Genomic DNA, 15,777 nt, shown 5'->3' on the forward strand with positions numbered 1-15,777 from the left:
CTTGTAGTCTCCTCCCCTCCCCCGTGCCGACTGTTCAATGATCACAACAGGGACAATAAAGTTGCAGAGAAGAAAAAAAAGGGGGGGGGGGTAGTCAGTATTTCCGCCGCCAGCTCAGCGCCAGCAGACTCCTCCCAGAAAGCCAGAGAGATGGGAGTGAAGGCTAGAGTGTCTACACTTGCGGCTCTCCGATGCCCCACTTCCGGTGAACGTTCTCTTCTCTGATTGGCTGGATAGGCCTGATATCCTGTGACGTCAGTTCTAGAGACCTAGGAGACTGTACATTGCGACGTGTCTCAGTGAGCGGCAGTCCAGAGGAGAGCGGAGAGGCAGAACATCAGCCGGTAATGGCCGTCAGTGTGCGGGGGATAGATATAACGGGCGGCTGTCAGTAGCAGTGTGACCGCCTGTAGTATCGGGGTGCCTGTAGTATCGGGGTGCCTGTTATGACCTGTAGGGGTTGTTACTCTGCCCAGTGGATTAGATGAGTAATGGCGTCAGCTGTGGCCCCTATTAGTCTGGGGGCCTTAGGTTTACAACTATACAACCCACCAGCTGACTTCTGCCAGTGATGAGCGGCACTCTATAATGGCGGCTGGGGATAAACGGCGCCCCTTTCATAGACATACTTGGGGATTATCATTATATCAGTTTTTATTAACCCCTTACTAACCTGGCCTTTTTTGGCTTTAAAGCCGCAATAATGTTTGGAGGGGTCTTCAAAAGCCATAACTTTATTACTTTCCCGGCGTGGTTTCTGCGTTGGGCTGTAGTGATTGGCACTGTTTTTGGGTGCAGATGATGTATCTTAAAACAGTTTTATAACATTTTTATTTATTTATTTTTATTGGAAATGGTTTAATTTTATTTTCCACTGCTGTTTCCCTGACAAGGAGACCCTGTCTTATTAATTTTTACCCCCACAGAGGCACAGGGTCTTATTTTCAAGGGGTGTCTTATACTTGCCTAGCAGGCGCTGTCTCAGTCCCTCCCACTGGGATTACAGCGCTCCTGCAGGCTAGTCCTCTGCACCAACAAAGCATCTCTTGCTGGTAATTGACCTTGAATACCCCGCCTCCAGCAAGAGATTGCTCTGATTGGTTGAGGCGGCGCTCGCGAACCAATCAGAGCAATCTCTTGCTGGAGGCTGGGTATTCAAGCCCTGTTATCAGCAAGAGATGCTCTGTCGGCACTGAGGACTAGCCTGCAGGAGCTCTGGAGAGCAGCGGGAGGGCCCTGGATGGTGCCTGCTAGGTGAGTATTGTTTTTTTTCCCATGTAGTGTAGCTAGGGCTTATTTTTGGGGCAGGACTTATATTTCAAGCCTGTCCCTGCGGAAACACTGTAGTTAATAAAGCGTTTTTTTTTGTCCTTCCATTTCTTTATTTATCTTTTTTGCATTACATGATATTGTGATCAGGCAGTTTATCACGCCCCAACGCAGACTTGGCTTTATAGATCTGCAATAGCAGCTCTGGGAGCCTACATAATGCCCCAGCTGCCATGGCAACCGAACAGCATGGCACGATCTCAACAGGACCTTCAAACTCTGATTGGGGCATTTAAATGTTGCTGTTGGAATTGAATGGTGGCATTTAAAGGGTTAACAGATGCAATCAACGCTTAAGCTGTTGCGGTAGGTGTCTGCTGTCAGAGACAGTCGGTATCCAGATTGTGGGGAGCAGGATTGACCTCAGCCCCGCCCCCCTCCAATCTATACCAACCCCGAACCTCCATGACGTAAGTGTGTATCAAAGAGTATCCGTGTGTCACGTATGACGCCCGGTACAACACGGTGCTCTTAATTTGGGGTGTCCCTTACGGGCGTTTCGTCATTAATAGTCCGTTCACCTCATGTTGGTTGGGTATTACTGCTGCCTCTCCTCCCACAGGCGTCATGGACCAGGTCATGCAGTTTGTGGAGCCCAGCCGCCAGTTCGTGAAAGATTCCATCAGACTTGTCAAAAGATGTACCAAGCCAGACAGAAAAGGTATGTGGGGCTTCCGGCGGCCGCCCTCCTGTAATCTGCATTACCCTACATGTGGTGGTATAGGGACAGTGTCACCAGACTAGTCACCACTAGTTTGCTCACTGCGCCAAACAACCCCCTCCGGGTCTGCAAACGGCTGAGAGATCGCTTCTTACACGAAATGACTGGGAAACAAACAGCAATGATCTGCCCGCCCCCACATAAGATGACCGACAGACTTATGATCAGTCAATCGTCGGCCGTGTTTACACTGAACAATTATTGCTCGGTTTTGCATAACCCAACGATGAATTGAGCGCTAATTACTCTGTGTAAAAGCGCCCGCGTCTACTGCCGTACATAACCGGGGGTGGCGTGGACTGCGGCCTCTGAGCTTTCAGTTCGCTGTCTTGATGAATCTTTTATGCTGAAGAAAGTGAGGCATATTTAACCTCTCAAAGACCAGAACGTTTTGGTCTTAAAGGGGTTCTGACATGAAAAAAAAAAATTGTACTCACCTTGCCTGGCCTGGCCCGATCGCCAGGCATGTCCCCTCCAGCCGGCATCATCTTCTGTGCCTTTAAAGCAGAGCAGGAGCGGTCAAAAAGACCGCTTCCTGCTCTGGTCCGTCCGTCAGGCAATTCCGAGGTCAACGGACGGACCGCCACAGCAAGCACGTCACAAGCAGTGCTTGCTGTGGGCGGCCCGTCCGTCCGGCTGAACTCCGGAATGCTGAGCATGCGCAGTGGAGACGCGGCCCGTCCTGACTCCTGTCAGAGGGCACCTCTCCACTGCGCATGCGCGCGATCCCGGAGCGGCGCGGCTGCTGGAGAAAGAAGACTGCCTGCCGGGAGGCATACTAGCACTTTCTGCTTAGGTTAAGCAGCGCTGCTGATTAGAGCCACCTGATTGGCTCTTCGGCACCACGTGACTGCACAGCGTGCACCAATCAGGTGGCTCTAGTCAGGCTGCTTAACCTATGCAGAAAGTGCTAATATGCTGCCGGGAGATGACCCCCCCCCCCCCCCCCCCGATGTCAACAACAACAGGAGACAAGGTAAGTGTTATCTTTTTATGCTTTAGCAGCCATTAACCCATGGGTTCCCTGGGTCCATTAGGCACACCAGGGAACAATGGCTGCTAAAGCATAAAAAAATTATTCATGTCAGAACCCCTTTAAAGGGCCAACAAACATCTCCGTATGGTGATGGTAGTCGCTGGCAGGGCGGGACTCTGCCATGCTGGGGGTCACTGGTGATCGCCAAGTCCAGTAGAGAAACCAGCAGGGCCACTTCCCTTATATGTATGTGGAAAAGAAGGTAGAAGTGACTATAATCGGCTTCTGTCTAGTCTTTTCCTCCGGGTCCTTGGCCGTCTCTGAGCACCTGAGCTTTTCCTGCTAGACTGCAGATACAGGAGCTTTAAACCTGTTTAGAATGGCACGGGATTGAAGCCCAGGACCAAGCCCCGTACGTTTATGGCAATTCTTCATTGTCAGGTCTTCTGACAAGCAGAATGGCGTTTGTGATGGAGTGCTGGAGACCGCCCACTTGACAGTAAAGATATGTAATGGGCCCGTGGTTCTAGCTGAAAGTAACTGGTGATGATTTCAGTGGCTGTAGGGGTAAGCGGCCTGTCCTGCCTCTTTAAGGTTTAGTTGGTGACTTTTGTGTTCAACAAGACAAACTTTACCAAAAATGTTTCATTTTGTTTCAGAATTTCAGAAGATCGCAATGGCCACCGCAATAGGATTTGCAATTATGGGATTTATTGGCTTCTTTGTCAAGCTAATCCATATCCCCATCAACAACATTATTGTGTAAGTTAATAACCTTTTTTCGTTTGTTTAAACCCTTTTTAAAAGCTGTGTTGACCAACAGCCCGTTAGATGCGAGAATCTCACAATTCTCATTTGTCTGAGCGGATGGGCCGGTGATGTCGTCAGCCGCTGGTTCGCGCTCGGGCCGGTGATGTCGTCAGCCGCTGGTTCGCGCTCGGGCCGGTGATGTCGTCAGCCGCTGGTTCGCGCTCGGGCCGGTGATGTCGTCAGCCGCTGGTTCGCGCTCGGGCCGGTGATGTCGTCAGCCGCTGGTTCGCGCTCGGGCCGGTGATGTCGTCAGCCGCTGGTTCGCGCTCGGGCCGCCTGTTTAGACCGCACGATTCTTGTTGAGAATCACACAGTTCTCGTTCATTGTTCGTTCTGGATTTCATAGTGACCATCTAGTTAATATAGTCTAACCCTGACTGGTGGTCCGTCTCCTGGCTGTGGAGGATCCCTCATATGAGGTGGAGTTGGCAGTGTCAGTTTTTAGAAGACACTGGCTCCGCACGCTCAGTTTCTTTATCATCTCCAGTAGATTATATAGTATGATCATCTGTTTGTAAGAGATGGGAGAACAGACTCCAGTGGTTTATGAAATCAGTGCGTTACAACCACACCCTATTGTCAGCTTGTAGTCAACTCCTCCAATAAAAAGGTGGTATTTAAAGTTAACAACCCATTCTTAAAGTGACCCTCTGGTTTCGGGACAAGATTCTGTCCTGCGATCGGAGGGGATAAATTAACTGCAGTTGTTCTGCCTGTATGACCACCGACTCTTGGCAGTCCAAGATGCCCGCAGCAAACTTCTAACTACCTAATGCTCTCTGATTAGCCAGTGCTGATCTCATGAACTGCTTTGGTCAATCAGAGCAGATATAGCTCAATGATTATCTCGCACTAACAATGCATTGTGGGGATTAGGTAGTCTGAAGATTGCGTTGGTCATCTTGAGCAGCTGAAAGCAGGCACCGCCGTTCTTTCCCCTCCCCCCACCTTCCTGGTGGTGGAAGTTATCCCTTTCCATTATCCACTGCAAGTGCTGCAGCCCCCGTGCCCCCTGCATGTAAGATGGTGCGGAAATGGCAAGTAAATCGACATTTAAAACTTGAATTACTACCAAGAAAATCCCCTTTTCAGCCCAGGGTAGCGGCCATATGAGGAGGTTGAACGACGTCGCGGCCTTCAGGCACAGCAGAGTGCGGAGTCGGTCCTCCCAATGTGTCCAGTGAAAGCTACTGCAGTGCAGATGCTGAGTTACTCCTGGAGCCAATCAGATTGCTGTTTTCATTTTGTAAATGCATCTGAGAATGAGGTGGAAACTGATTGGTCGTTACGTTTTGACTTCGCTCTCCCCAATATGTTTTATCTATTGGTTCCTTACATGTTACATAACGCTCTGTTAACCCTCCCTTCTCCTTACTTTTCAGTGGCAGTTAGATTCCCGGATGACGTGACGGCGACATGAATTCTTACATATTGGCAAAGTATTATCGGACAAGCGCTCTGTTCTTTGTTAGGTTTTTTATGTGGCTTAGTTCATTTAAATAAACACACTAAATTGCTAGTTTTCTCTTGTATCCTGTTTATTCCATGGTAGGAGGGAAACTTTGTTCTTATTTGAATGGTTTTAGCTTTACAATGTTGGTTGGTGGGGGGAGGGGGGGGGGGGTAAGCCAGTCATGTGATTAACCCCTTAATGACGCGGCCTCTTTTTTTTCTTTTTTTCAATTTTGTTTTTTTCCTCCCCCGCCCCCCTTCAAAAAAATCGTAACTCCTTTATTTATCCATCGATGTTGCTGTATGAGGGCTTGTTTTTTGCGGGACGAGTTGTAGTTTTCAATGGTGCTATTTAATATACCACGTACTGAAAAACTTAAAAAAATAATTCTAAGTGGAGTAAAACGGAAAAAAAATGACATTCCGCCATCTTTCAGTGTGTTTTGTTTCTATGGCGCACAAACTGCAACAAAAATGACATGATAACTTTATTCTAGTTTTTTTTTTTTTTCAAAGACATTTCATTTTTTTAAATTTTCTGCTGCCGTCTACTTTGATAGTTTGTTTTGTTTTTGTTTTTTTATGGACGCGGCGATACCAAATGTGTTTTTATTTTGTGATTTTAGATTTTTTAATTATGGATATGGCAAAAAGGGGGTGATTTTAAACTTTTATGAATTATAAAAATAAAAAAAAACCTATTTATTTTAACTTTTCTTTTAAGTCCTCCTGGGGGACTAGAACATGTGTTGCTTTAACCCTTTCCAGTCCAATTTATATGCTGGTTTTCCTATGGGGCTTACTTTTTTTTCTGCTGTTATACAATGGCGCTATCTGCTGGCTAAAGCCAGTACTGCATGAGGTGACACGTTGGATAGGCTCCAACAGCAGAGAGGCTGGCAATATACAGTAAGAGAACCCCAACTGACGGCTTCCAACATCGGAGCTGTACAGCCTTAAATCATAATGTCTTCAGAGGTCAGACAGTGGATTAAAAAGGGTTAATTGCTTCTCCAGTACGACGTAATGGTATAGCATTATGTCATACTGCGATTTGACAGGCAGTCTATCAAGCCACCCCATGGGAATAGCTTGATAGGCAGTCTCCGCAGACGGCCTCCAGCTGCCATGACACCCGCACGGCTCCCCCCAATCTCACTGGGGGGCGGGGCGTACAGGATCAGAATTGACAGCGGCATTTAAAGGGTTAATAGCCACGATCGGCTGCACGGCCGCTTGTAGCTATTGCCCGTGGGTGTCAGATGTAATAAACAGCTGCCCCCTGCACTGTATGAAGAGAGGTCGCCCCGCGACCTCTCTGCATACATACCCCAATGCTCCAGGATGTGCCCTAACGTCCTTGGTTGTGAAGGGCTTAAAGGGCCACTTTGGTGTTTGTGTTAGACCGGGCTCACGCACCTATAAATGGCGGCACACTGCAGGAGACACACGGGCAAGTACACAATGATATATGTGCTGCCGATCCCCATACGTTGTGCATGCCGTGATTGGTTTCTGCATGAATAATATGCGTGTGAAAAATGCAAGTGTGATCTGCCTAATAGAAACCAGTGGGCTGTGAACATTGTGAGCTGCGTGCGCAGTGACCATACACATATGAGAGGCCTCACCTTGGTTGGTTATTCCTCTCTCTATCTGAAACTTCTGGAGTCCTTCTGCTCGGATGATCATGTGACGCCCACATCAACTGATCGTGGCCCGATCAACATGTGATCTTCCTGCGGATGCGTTTTTGTAATCAAAACTGCCTCGCAGCACTTCACGACAGCTGCAGTGAAATATCACAGAGTTTCTCCCACTGTTTTCAATGAGGAGACCTTGCGTGTATCTTGCACGTTTTGCGATGCTGCCACCAGCCCCATGGACAGCAATGGGTGATGTGAGGGCGCACCTAAAGATAAGACATGCTGCACTTTGTTTCAGTCTCCCGACTCTATGGTTATGTTCTATAGCTTGTTTAGAAGAATGTAGACTGATAATGAAACTATTCTCCCTGCAGGGCAGAGACGGGCACAGCCTCTAACTGATCATGTAATTCTGTGCTGATGCATCATGGGATTGATGGCCTACAAACAGGTGAATGTGCTAGCAAGATGATGCCTGACAAGTATCAAATATGACGCTGCAATATGCAGAGGAGATCTCCAGAGTGTGGTGGCAATTGGGGGGGGGGAGAAAGAATGTGTTTTGAAAGGTCCCATTGTGGTGCTAGAGCATGGTCTAATTTGGAGTATGACTTCTTGGTGTTCTGCACTCACTGGTCTGCTCTTCACTGACTGCAGCAGTTTCCCCAGTCGCTGTACTTCACCTGTTATGTGCATATATGCTGTAAGATGAAGCATACAGATGTGTAGAGCTCCTTGCCTTGTGAGTAAGGTAAATACCGCTTACTGTTTTATGAATAGCGTTTTCGACAAATCGCTCTGCATGTTTCTTGTTCTATTCTATAACTTATTTCCTCTTCTACCATCTAAAGTTGGTGGGGGTTAGGGGAGGTTCTCTATTGCCAGTTTCACATGGGCGGGATTCTCGTGCTGTGAGATGCACAAATATGAACTCCATTGCGAAGCAGGAAAAAATCTTTGCACGTCCTATTTTTTTTTTTTTAACTTTGTTTTATTTAACAAAATACAGAATCACGGTACAGAGCATATTTGCATGAAAAAAGGAATATTGTACATGGCATTGATTGTATCTGTACAAATATCATATATACGTAAAAGTACATTTAATGCTGAACTGCACCTATATAAATTGGTCAATAAAAAGGGAGAAGCATTGCTTCTTGTTTTGTTTTGCTTAGTTTCAGGTCAAACAGTTGAACAACAGTAAAGGGGGGAGAGAGTGTCGGAGAGCCCGTGCCGGGCAGCCGCTCAGTACCTGGCAGAAAAATGGGAAATGCATTAAAGATGCGGGTTGAATGTAGGGAGAGATGAGGGAAATATGAAATCCCGAGGGGGGAGGGAAGGGGTGGGAGCCCGGATAGAACTCATATTGTTGATAAAGTTTGTCGGTTGATGAGCCATAGGCCCCAAATCTCTTGAAACTTACCCGGGCATCCTCTATTCTTGTAGATGATTTTTTCATATGGAGTGACATCATTTATTAGTTTTATCCATTGTGTTAGTAGGGGTGGGTCTGCAGCCATCCAGTGCAGTACCACTACTTTGCGGGCCAGAAACAGTATTTTCCTGAGGAAGATGCGTGTATATTTGGGCCATTGATCTTCCGGCAGTAGGCCGAATAGAATTACTTTGGGGTCCATTGATATGTTAAATGGGGGTAATAAAAGTGCGTTTGTAAAGGCTGCAATGTCGGACCAGAAATTGTTTACTGGTGGGCAGTCCCAGATTAACCCTTTCCAGTCCAATGTCGGGCCTGCCCCGATATCATCATTTTCCTCCACAGCTCCGATGTCGGGGCAGGCCCGACACTGCAGTGCAGGAGTGGATCTGCACCCGATCGTCAGGCACATCGGGTGCAGATGCACTCCTTTACTGGTCGTCATCGAGGACCCCCGAGGAGAAGGCAGAAAGGGTTTTTAACCCTTTCTGCCCACTTCTTTATACATTACATAGCGCTCAATTAGCGCTATGCAATGCATAGATTCCGGCCAGCGATCATGTGACCGCCGGTGTTACCTGACCCCCGGCGGTCACATGAACGCCAAGCCGGGAGCCTGCACCGTGCAAGGACCTGCTTACCTGACCGGCGTCTTGTGCATTCTCCTTCTGTCTCCCGACCCGGCGATCATGTGACCGCCAGGTGTCACCTGACCCCAGCGGTCACATGATCGCCGAGCCGGGAGGCAGAAGGAGAATGCACAAGACGCCGGTCAGGTAAGCAGGTCCCTCCCTGCACCCTCCTGAACTCTGTCAGATCAGGAGGGTGCAGGGAAAATGTATTTTTTCTCACCCATTCTCCCAGCTCCAATTTATTTGGAGCTGGGGAGAATGGGTGATAAAAAATAAATGGATTGGAAAGGGTTAAGTGCCAGAAGTTCGCCCCAGGTTGATGGCATCTGTGGCATGAATTTGATGGGGCGTTACCCATTTGGTGTAGTCGGTTGGGGGTGAGATAAGCTTGATGGATTATATAAAGTTGAATCAGTTTATTATTCACAGCGGGAGAGACAGACAGATGGGATTCCATGATGTCTGTCCAATCATCAGTTGTGAGGGATGGGATGGAGAGTGTCCATTTATTAAAAACTGGAAGTGGGTGGAGGTTTATTTTGGCTGAAAGTAAGTGTGTATAAAGTGCCAAAATCAAGCCCCTGGGTCCTTGGGATTTAAGGATTCCGATGGTAGGGAAGTTGGATATCTGAGTAGAGTTGGGGGGAAACTGGGTGGTCAGTGCGTGCCTAAGTTGAAAAAATCTGAACAGCTGGAGGTGCGGGGATTGTATCAGATCGCGCAGTTGAGTGAATGTAGGGAATACACCGTCCTTGTATACATCTTTGAGTGAGGTGACTCCCAAATTCCTCCAGTATTGGGGGCCTGGGACTGACTGCAGAGCCGACAGGCCTGGGTTATCCCAGAGAGGAAGATCGGATACCGTATCGTCAAAACTCTGGATAGATTTTGTCTCTCTCCACACACTCAGCGCCAATCTGTGGAGTGGTAATAAATCTGAGGGGTTTGAGCATTCGGGGAACTCCAAGTACGCCAACAGATTGTTGCCTTTTGGCACGTCCTATTTTTGGGCGTGCCATTGCAGCAGGCCGACGACAGCATTACATCGCATGCTAAGTGCAGGGCAAGGCTTCCACTGAAAACCATGGGAAACACTCTAATCCTGCAGCTGATCGCTAAACCCTTGAAGTAACAAAAGGCGGTTTACATATAAAAACATCTTGCATCTGCGGGGCAACTCGTCCGTGTGAAGATGACCCAAGATCGGTTTCACACACCCAAGAGTCTCATGAGTTTGGTGCATTGCCAGACTTGTGTGATTATGACCCTGTTCTTTAGAATAGAGCCATATACACAAGCGGTGCAGGCAAGAAATCGCTGCATGTCTTATAGTTTCATGTTCCTCAGAACGCATTGTTTTTCACTGGACAGTAAAACGCATGGCATGCTGTGTGATGCAGTGTTTCCCATGGGAAACCCTTGCATTCTCTAACGCGCTACTTCCCAAAAGTGGTGGGAGGCGATTTTTGCCAAAACCATGCCTCACATCTGCCCGGGTGTAGGAAGCCTAAATCAAATGCTGTTCATCTTAGTTCCAGTGATACAATTTAACAGTTCAACATAAAGCTAAAACTTCACTCGTTGGATGTACCTTGGAATATTTAATACTTTTAAAGCGCGCTCATCCCAACGCCGGCAATGCCTGCTGTGTTCTCAGCAGACATATCAGTAATAACTATTCCCTCCTCTGTTAGATTAGTTTCCACTGGGATTGTTGATGGATCGCTATCTTCATGAATGTCTCTGGATGCTACTACAAGGACCCTAATAGTCAGGCTACACTTGCAGGTTCAGCGCAGCAGTTGTCAGAGTAATGCAAGTGCTAGTGGTGAGCGCTGGCGCTCATGTTATAGCAGGTAAAGGTCAGAATGGAAGAGCTCCTTCCCTGTAACGGGTACTGTGCCCTTATAGATACAGAGGGACAGAATGTAAACGGCCCCCTATGCCCTGGTTATTATCAGGGGTACTTAAGTTTTTTCCAGCTGGTAACTAAAGAACTTGGGTTTGTTCACACGGGGTGGAAGTGCTGCACAAATTAGGCTGGGTTTACACGGGACAAAATGTCTGCAGTGGGACTGTGTGGAAATTTTGCAAGATTGCCACAGCTAAAGTCCTGAGACATTTGGTGTGCGTTTTGAAAGAGGAGAGAGCCCCACAGCGCAAACGGCAATACAACTGACGTGCCACGGCTTTGAGTTCCACGCCGCTGTGCGTAGATGAGATTTTTGCAAAGTCTCAAATCTGCACGGCAATTCCTCTGCTTCATTAGGCCACTTTCACATAGCAGTGAAAAGCACTAATATCGCATGAATATTGAACCCCATTCATATCCATCAGTGCTTTCTCCCTCCACGCACCTCCATAGCAGAGCGGGGGAAAAAACTGCAGCATGCCCTATCTTTGGGCGTTCTGCATCGCCCATTGTTTTCAAGGGTACAGGAAAACCATTGCACACCGTCCAATTCCACATAGGGATTGCCGCAGCAGAAGACATGCGAGCAGATTTCTTGCTTCCTCATGTTATTCCAATAAAGAAGAGGATTTTAAATGACTGCTGCCTGGTTCTTCTCCTTTTCTGCCTGGCTTACCAACAGTGGACCCAGGGAGTCGGGACCCTAACTGGGCTATTGCCTAGTGCCTTGCACCAGCGGTGTGACAACTTTTGGAGTGCTGCTGTAACTCTTTTTCTTCCGTGAGTAAACAAACGAAAATCTGCACATTTTACTGCAAGCGAAGATTCTGTCATTAAAATGTGCCCATGTGAGCCCAGCCTTAGGTGTAGCTTCATAGAGTATATGGCTGATGTGAATGGTACTCTTTAATTGTACCATGCTGGCCTCCTCTATCACCACTGGTCTACTCTACTCCGAGAGCTTGTCTTGGCTCGGGCCTTACAACCAACGTCTTGTTGACTGCTTTGCATCATTTTTGACCTCAAGTGAGTTCTAACAGAAAAAGGAAGATCTTTCGCTGTAGATCACAATTTATCCCTGAAGGACAAAGAGAAATAATTTCACTAAGTGCCGCTCTAATTCAAAGCTTGATCCAGTATCGGAGTTTAGGCTCGATGCATTCCGGCTTAAATGGCTTCTGTAGGAGCCGAAGCCCACATGATATTAGCCTTTCATTAATATGTCCAGATGCAGGTACGGCGCTTAGACTGGCAGTGTGCAAGGCCAGGGATTGTGCTCTGCTTCTGTTGTCAGACCCAGGTTATACCGCCAAGTGCAGTTTGATCCCAAACCATCATGCTACAGGAACGTTCATATACAGATGGAGACAAACATTTAACAGAGATACAGTGGTCAATTGGTAACAAATACTGTTGAGTGACAATGTCAAAACCCAATATTTACAACCCTTCCCAGGCACTCAGGACAGGCATATACTTAAATAGCCCCCTTTCCGCTCCCGGGCCAATACCATCCCCTTTTACTTTTAGTGGAATTCTCTTCAAGTGCGCGGAGTCATGTTGGCTTGTACAGTAGCAGAAATTACTTCGGCCCTAACAGATAAGAGAATCCGGGACATCTGATGGAGCTAGAGGGCACGTGTGACCTCTTCTAGCTGACAGATTAGCTGGACATTCCAGGGAAGAATACAAGGACCAGCAGGGGGCGCTGTAACAAAAATGTAACACTAGACACGAGTATTTTAATTGAAAACTTGTTTTGTGTAATCTAACAGGCAAAATGAGTGGTTACTATAAAGAGGGAGCTGCATTGAATATTTCACAGAGATAAAGACAATACGTGTTGGTAGAACATCCTCCATTTCCTGCAATTCCCTCTACTAAGACACCATTGTACCTGCTGTTGGATCGCTACTTCCACCTGGCTTGATGTTTACTAAAAACCCATTATACAACAATTTCCGGATCTTCTTAGAAGCATGTCACATCGGGGTGACTTCTAACTTTGCCGCTCTATATGCATCTGTTCCCCACAACAGGACCCTTGTGGCTTTGTTGCATTGCTTGGATAGCTATACTGATTATTCCACTGAGCTGCGAGAATATTTGGTTGCAGTAACATCTCTTTTTCTAAAATATAACTTTCTGAAATTTGGTCAAACATTCTATTCGCAGGTATGCGGATGCCCAATTGGGTCAAGTCCCTCCCCTTCGCTTGCAAATAGACATATTTATTCTGAGGGTTCTATTCATTTGGGGGAAATTTTCTAGTACGTCAGACATATCCTGTTTCTTATTTGGAGGTGCGCCCCGGCTGCCCGAATTAGTCTCCGACAAGAATTATATGAATTTGTAGTTCCCAATATGTTGGCACGCTCTTTCTAAGATCTTTTTCTGTCAAGCGAGGTTTTAACTAAACTGTATTGCAAATCCATTGCAGGTAATTCCCTGTTACATGGTACCAGTTGTCATGCTACCCACATGATGAACTATATATCAGTAGGTTAGAGCCCAATGTATGTGCAGCAATGAAGAGGAATTTGAGAGTCACCTTATATTCACTTACCGTAGGTAAAGAGGATATTCTCATCTTAAGGACGCTCTCAGGGGAACGGTTTCTACCGTGTCTGTCATTACATTACTGGCCATTGTGCCTCTCACAAAGTGTGCGAAATGCGCATGTAAAAAAAAGAACATTACGTGCCACGATAGTGTATGGGGATTTGTCAGCACGCAGCAGTACACAAACACTCGTGTGAGAGAGTTCAGATTGCCAAATGTACAGCTAGAGCCAATATGTTACAGTTGGCCCCACGTATTTCTGGATCTTTTCCCTTTAGAGATTGTAGACTAAACACCCATTTACACACAGACAATATTTCAAACGATTGAAAGATTGACAGTTTTAGCGATCGTTTTGCATCGTGTTATTGGATACATGTCCATTAACACTTTATTAGCTTTATTTGCGTGTAAAGGGGCCTCTGGGAGCTGTTTGCAGAGCACAGCATGTGGTCTGAGCTCTGCACACAGCTCCATTGTTCTTGCACAGGCTGTTGGCAGAATACAATATAATCTCCGACTCCTGTGCAGAACACAGCGTGCGGCTGAGTTATCTTCTCTCCGGCTAAACGATGGATTTTAAGCTCACTTTAAAATCATCGTTCACCCGAAGAGTGAACGATGGCACCATATACACACAACAATTTTCGCTCATATGCCATAGTTTGAATGAAGTTTGAGCAATAAGTGTTGCATGTAAATGGGCCTTTACCTCCACCACCCAATATTCCAATGACTTTAAACACATTGTGTCAATTACTAAAAAAATGTTTACCTATACTATATTCTGATACAAAACTAGATTTTGACAAATGGTTGTAGGTTTTGCAGCTGAAAGAGACTGTACTATTGGAAGTATCAATACTCCTACAGTAATTTCAAATGATGAGAAATGTCCTACTACCAATCTAACAGGTTCATATAAATGTAGTTCATCTCTCTGAAGTTGTTGCAAACCTATAAACAATACTAAATTTACAACATATCTTCTTTCATTAATTGCTCGACCACATATAGTTTATATGATTTGTAAAGTACAATATGTAGGATCTACAACCAGGCCTTTTAGCAGGCGTGTTAGTGAACCTGCATCAGATGTAGTTCATGTGAACAGCCACAAGGTTTCAACACTATTTCAATATTTTGCTAATTTTCATCAAGGCAGATACTTTTCTTGCATGTGTTATAGAAAACGTTTCTAAACCCAAAAGAGGTGGCCAATGGGAACAGAAGGTAAGCAGTCGTGAAGCATTTTGAATTTTGTTCCCGGATTGCTGCCAACCTTAGGCTTCATACACCCGGCTGAGTGCAATATCAGGTTGTGAAACTCGCATGAGAAGGAAAACTCAATGCAAAAAAAAACAAAACAAAACAAAAACAGATAAGTGCGTAACTCTTTTCTGCAGGGACTTTGTCAGTGTGTGTACTCATTTCTCATGCACAAAAGTGTTATTTTTTTACATAGAAAAGTGGGTTTTCTGAGATTAGGGTCCTGTCCAGCGGCTCGTCTCTATTGCAGCAAGGCTTTATCTTATTTGTCTGCTTGCACTGACTAGAAGTGAACTTGAGAAGAGACAAGACATTTTTCAGTGACTGATATTACATCCCATCCATAAGAAGAGGGTCTGTGTTCCTGGAAAAACAATTTCCTGTATCGATGCTCTGGTAGTTTCTTAAGAGCTCTGAACCGCGTAACAACCAGTCTGCTCTCTTCCATCTTCATTTTTTGTAAAATAAAGAAGATGCATACAGAATATCAAAATCACATTCCTATGTTATTTCAGCCTCTTTAGTAATACAAGTATCATGTAGCAGTCTTACCCAGAAACTTTTTTTTTGCCCTCTACAAAATCAAGACTTACTGTATGATATGTTAAAAGTTGTCTGGTATAGAAAAATCTATTCTGAAACACATTAGAGCATCCTGTGTAAACAGAGACGGGACCTGCATTCACATCATCCTGAAGGTATTTACATCAGCTACTTCATGCAATGCATGGACAATTGGGTTGAAAAAATATTGAATGCTTAATTTCCCTTGTGGTGGTGCTATATGGGAAATGTACACGTAGGGATCTTGTAAGCGCCCGCTTTACTGCTCTGTTATGAATAAACCTGTAATATGGCTTCCGTAGAGGTTTGCGAGGTCTCTACTGCGCCTTCCAATTTCATACAGAGGTATGTAGAAATTTTTCCTGGCAGATTCTGTGAGAATCCTCCAAAAGAAAATGGTAGCATGTGTTATCTGACTTTATATGTAAGGAGGTATCCTCCTCTAAAAGTATGTCATTGGAAACAG

The 15,777-nt window shown here is 45.9% G+C and overlaps 1 protein-coding gene across 1 annotated transcript; it reads left to right on the plus strand.

Moving 5' to 3' along the window:
- The first annotated feature begins 210 nt into the window (after window positions 1–210).
- Window positions 211–5,355, plus strand: SEC61G (SEC61 translocon subunit gamma). The gene is made up of 4 exons (XM_066584534.1): window positions 211–344; window positions 1,892–1,990; window positions 3,686–3,788; window positions 5,219–5,355. Exons 2-4 carry the CDS (start codon window positions 1,897–1,899, stop codon window positions 5,226–5,228), a joined length of 207 nt encoding a protein of 68 aa, XP_066440631.1. The 5' UTR covers window positions 211–344; window positions 1,892–1,896; the 3' UTR covers window positions 5,229–5,355.
- The last annotated feature ends 10,422 nt before the right edge of the window (window positions 5,356–15,777 follow it).

The sequence above is a fragment of the Eleutherodactylus coqui genome, chromosome 12, assembly GCF_035609145.1.
Source record: "Eleutherodactylus coqui strain aEleCoq1 chromosome 12, aEleCoq1.hap1, whole genome shotgun sequence".
Lineage (NCBI taxonomy): Eukaryota > Metazoa > Chordata > Amphibia > Anura > Eleutherodactylidae > Eleutherodactylus > Eleutherodactylus coqui.